This window comes from Cariama cristata, unplaced genomic scaffold, assembly GCF_000690535.1.
Source record: "Cariama cristata isolate BGI_N322 unplaced genomic scaffold, ASM69053v1 scaffold5760, whole genome shotgun sequence".
Classification (NCBI taxonomy): Eukaryota; Metazoa; Chordata; class Aves; order Cariamiformes; family Cariamidae; genus Cariama; species Cariama cristata.
The window spans coordinates 12363-16736 of NW_009592840.1; the positions used below are offsets into that span (position 1 = coordinate 12363).

General features: G+C 54.0%; 1 protein-coding gene across 1 annotated transcript in view; it reads left to right on the forward strand.

The window, feature by feature from the left end:
• Nucleotides 1-4374, forward strand: part of SREBF2 (sterol regulatory element binding transcription factor 2) — a gene marked incomplete at both ends in the record, with an annotated part of 19214 nt that overhangs the window by 11528 nt on the left and 3312 nt on the right. The window contains 4 exon segments of the mRNA XM_009697449.1: nucleotides 321-441; nucleotides 2190-2299; nucleotides 3309-3445; nucleotides 4371-4374. The exon segment at nucleotides 4371-4374 is cut by the window's right edge and continues 182 nt beyond it. Coding sequence (XP_009695751.1) covers nucleotides 321-441; nucleotides 2190-2299; nucleotides 3309-3445; nucleotides 4371-4374 — 372 coding nt within the window.

A 4374-nucleotide genomic window follows, 5' to 3' on the forward strand; every position in this document is an offset into this window, starting at 1 on the left:
CTCCAGAGTCAGTTAAGAGATGTTGATATGTGGTGCTTAAGGACATTGTTTAGTGGTGGGCTTGGCCGTGCTGGGTTAACGGTTGGACTTGATGACCTTAAAGGTCCTTTCAAACCTAAATGATTAGGTGATTCTATAAATGGATCAAAGGGTTAAAAAGGCCCAAAAACTTAGAAATCTTTGTGTTAATTCCTCAAGAATTTCCCTCTGTTGCCTTTCCTCTTGCTCCTACATCTTGATGATTCTTTTTGGTCGTATCGGGAGGTGGCTGTCACCACGTGCAAGTGAACTGGTTTGTTTTTTCTTTCCTTCCTCTCTAGCGGATCCTATCGCCCAAGTCCATCAGGCGTTTTGTGAGAACCTGCTAGAGCGAGCAGTGGATTCCCTGGTGAAGCCGCAGACTAGGAAAGAGGTAGCGGGACAGGAGGAGGAGGAGCCGTGGTAAGTCCGTGCGCCGCGCTGGGGACCGCTCGCTGCGGCGGCAGGCTCTGCAGCAGAGCTCAGAAGGGTCGACCGAGCGCTGCGGGGCAAATTGGGTGGTTAGTCCTCCTTAAAACCTGAAACGACAACGTAAGTCTGGCCGCCACAGCTTATTAGAAGGGTGAGCGTTGCCTCTTCCTATTAAAACCTCTGAAGTCAAAGGGGAGCCCGGGCGCGGTACGGATTTCTGGTAGGACTGGGTGATTCCTGGGCTGGCTGGCTGGCCGGCACTTTCTCTGCTGTGGGTAAAACGAGGGAGCACCTACCACTTGTATAGACCAGAACGTATGTCCAGGGCTGCAAGAGCGTGAAGGTATGGCTCGGCGGAGAGCGACCGCACCGACTCCCTGCCTTACGTGTCTGAGTATTCTCCGGACTGAAGTGCCACCCTTACCAGCAGTGAAAAATCAAACTGACACGTGGCAGGAGGAGGAGAGATGATGTTGGCCGAAATTGTCATTGCCTCTGAGCTCTGTGACCGAATGACGGGGGCCGATGGGTGGGAACCGGAGCAGCTTTTTGTACTGAACCGTGTCCGGCTCTGCCCTGGACTCCACGGGAAGCGGAGCCGCAGCCTTTGCCAGCAATTCAGCCCTGTTTCTACCTGAGCTCCAGATACGCCGGTGCCAGGCAAACGCTACCTAAATAATATGGGAAGCTCTGTAAGGATCCCGTCCCCAAAAAGTGTGGGTAAAACCCTCAAAGGGGAACATAACCTCTGTAGGGAGAATATTGCGCCTTGAACTGGTTTTTTTCAATCTGACATCTCTTTTCGAGCATCGTTGCAGAGAATGAGCAGCAGTTGGGTCTAATCGCTCACACAATTCAGATGCTTGTGAGCAGAGGCTGCTGTTGACGATGAGAGAAGGGAGCAGGATTTGTATAATTGAGGTGGATCGCCGGTGTACTCGGTCCTGTCTCCTCGTGGGAAGGCCCAGCCTTATGGATGCGGCCAGCCTTTTTGTCCCTCTCTAGGTGTAGGAGCTCAAGATCTTCCTCTGTAGCACGTCCTGGGAAATTACATCATTGCCGCATATGCTGTTTTCTCTGACCGACGCGATGAATGTGGTGTCACTTGCATTCATATTTGCATATATGCAAATAGGCACTTGCAGAAACATCGTTCAGCCGCTCTTGGAGGCAGTGGTTGAAAAGGAGCCTGTGAGCAACTTGGAAGATATGCCACGTCTGTCGGCAGGTTCAGGGCACCGGAGGGGATGCTGGCGGCTTCTCTTTAGCAGTTGTAGGATTTGGGGTGCTAAGTGCTCGCATAGATTCTCTTTCACTTTCAATGTACATTACGCGTCTTAATCTGCGTCTCAGTCCCTTCCGTGAGAGTGCTACCGCCTCTTTCAAGGACTTGAGTCGAGCCTGCTCCCCTGTCCCTTAACTGGCGGGCAGATGTCCCTGACACGAAACCCCACCGTAAGTTCCAGCATCTCTGTAGTTGAGGTGAGAGTCCTGGGCTTGACTCTGCTTGGGGACCGGTCTCCTTGCACGGGGCGATGTAAGGCTGCTCCTCGCCGAGTGTCTTCAGGGAGGTCTCTTCAGTCCGACAGTGTTGTGTCACTTGTAGACCTTCAACTTTCTGCTGGCTTTAATGGGTCACCGTTGTTTAAAAATGCCTTGTGACCGCTGAGAAACACCTTCAGGCTTTGGTATCTCCTGTTCGACAGCATAGCGAAGCTCTGCCTACCTTCTTCTTTCAGCGAGTTCTCCGGTGCCATGGAATACCTGAAATTGCTCAACTCTTTCTTGGACTCGATGGGAAGTGGAGCCCCCCCCTTTGCCAGCAATTCTGTACTCAAGTCCGCCCTGGGTAAGTCCGGCAGAGCCGAAGCTCTCCCCGTTGCAGGAGCTGGTGCTGATAGGGGTTCCCTCCCGTCCTCCCCACCCACCACCTCTCAACCTCCAGGCGAGGAGAAATGCCGAGGAGTTAGGTTTGATGGCTGAGCACACCGCGGGCTGGACGAGGGTGGTCGGGAAGGCTCGTAAGCTGGGCCGCATGTCGCAGCGTCTATAGGGAGGTGCTCGGTTTGGTCCCGTGGTGTGTCTTTAGTGGGACACAAGAGCTGTGGGCTCCCTCTGAGCCCTGCGGTCATCGGGGCCGGGCTGGCTGCTGGAGTCTTCGTCTTGCTTGGTGTTGGGACAGTCGGCACCGGGCGGCTCACCGGGATGCTGCTGGAGCTTTGGATGCGGACTAACCGTGCTGAACCTAAAAGGTGTAGAGCAAACCTAGAAGGAAAACTAGATATTTCTTTTTCTAGGGATTATTTTTTGGGTATAAGGGGAAGTCTGTGTGGGGATCAGTATTGTCATGAAATTTAAAAGCAGGTCAGAGTAGCAGAGCATGTGTCCTTTGGCCCGAGGTAGGCTTGGGGAAGTTTTTGAGGGGATGTTAAATCATGGAGGAAGTTATGTAGGGAACTGATTTACTGGCTTGGTGGAGATACGTGCCAAGGCACGGTACAGATGAGTGGCGGTGTTATTTTGGGGTGGTGAGTGGAGATCTTTGTCGGGAAGGAAGTCAGCAGGTTCCTAGACAAGTAGACGGGGTAAATTCTTGTTGACAGGACACAAACTCATCCGCCAAAGCTCTGCCTGCAGTCAGGTGTCGGCTCTTTGCTGGCTGCCAAGTTCCCTTCTGTTCCTGCGGCACGTTTCGGTATTTACCGGGGTGGCTGCGTTCCCGTGGGATCGCTTTGGGCTCATTGGCATCGATCTCAGCGGAAGGCACTGGCGAGGGCACGCGACGCCCGCCCGCTTCTCCGAGGGGGAAGGAGCCGGGTGTCCCCTCCTGGGCTGCAGCCTACGATTCTGTTTCGCAGGCCCCGACGTGGTGTGCAGATGGTGGTCCGCAGCGGTGGCTATGGCGATCGCCTGGCTCAGAGGGGACGATGCGGCTGTGAGGTCACATTTTGCAGAAGTGGAACGCGTGCCGAAATCCCTGGAGATGTCAGAGTGCGTAGGCTTCGTACGGCTTTCAAACCCCTGCTCCTTCCCCAATTGCTGTCCCGTAGGGCTTACCCCTACCCGTGCTCTGCAGTTGCACGCGTCTTGTCCTCCGGGACACGATATCACGATGTGCGAGCGTGCTCAGCATTTCACGTGTAGGTCAAGGCTTGCAGGCTGATATTAGAGCTGGAAGTGTCAGAATTGCTTCTCCAGGGATGTCTTTGGGCTTTGTTCTGCTTGCACAGCCTCCCACCTTCCAAAATCAAACAACAAAACTCACGCCCTGATGGAAAGGCGGGTGTCACCGTCTTGGTTCTTTTGCACTAAAGCATCTTTGCCGGTTTCCTTCCATTTCTCTCCGCTGTCTCTGTAGGTGAGGAACAATTTCCATCTTTTTTCTGTCCAAGAAATGATGGTGTCTCTGCCCTTGAAGGTGGAAGGGTGAAAGCTGATGCTGTTGCTGCTTGAGCTCAGCTCCTGGGGCTGTCCTGTGGTGGCACAGAATCATTTAGGTTGGAAAGGACCTTTAAGGTCATCGAGTCCAACTGTAAACCTAGCGCAGCCAAGCCCACCCCTAAACCCTGTCCCCAAGCACCACACCTACACGGCTTTTAAACACCTCCAGGGATGGGGACTCCACCACCTCCCCGGGCAGCCTCTTCCAACACTTGACAGCCCTTTGGGTGAGGAAATTCTTCCTCATATCCAATCTAAACCTCCCCTGGCACAACTTGAGGCTGTTTGCTCTCATCCTATCGCTTGTTCCTTGGGAGAAGAGACCGACCCCCACCTGGCTACCCCCTCCTGTCAGGTGGTTGTAGAGAGCGATCAGGTCTCCCCTCAGCCTCCTCTTCTCCAGACCAAACACCCCCAGCTCCCTCAGCCGCTCCCCACCAGACCGGTGCTCCAGACCCTTCACAATTTCTACACGCCAGCGGC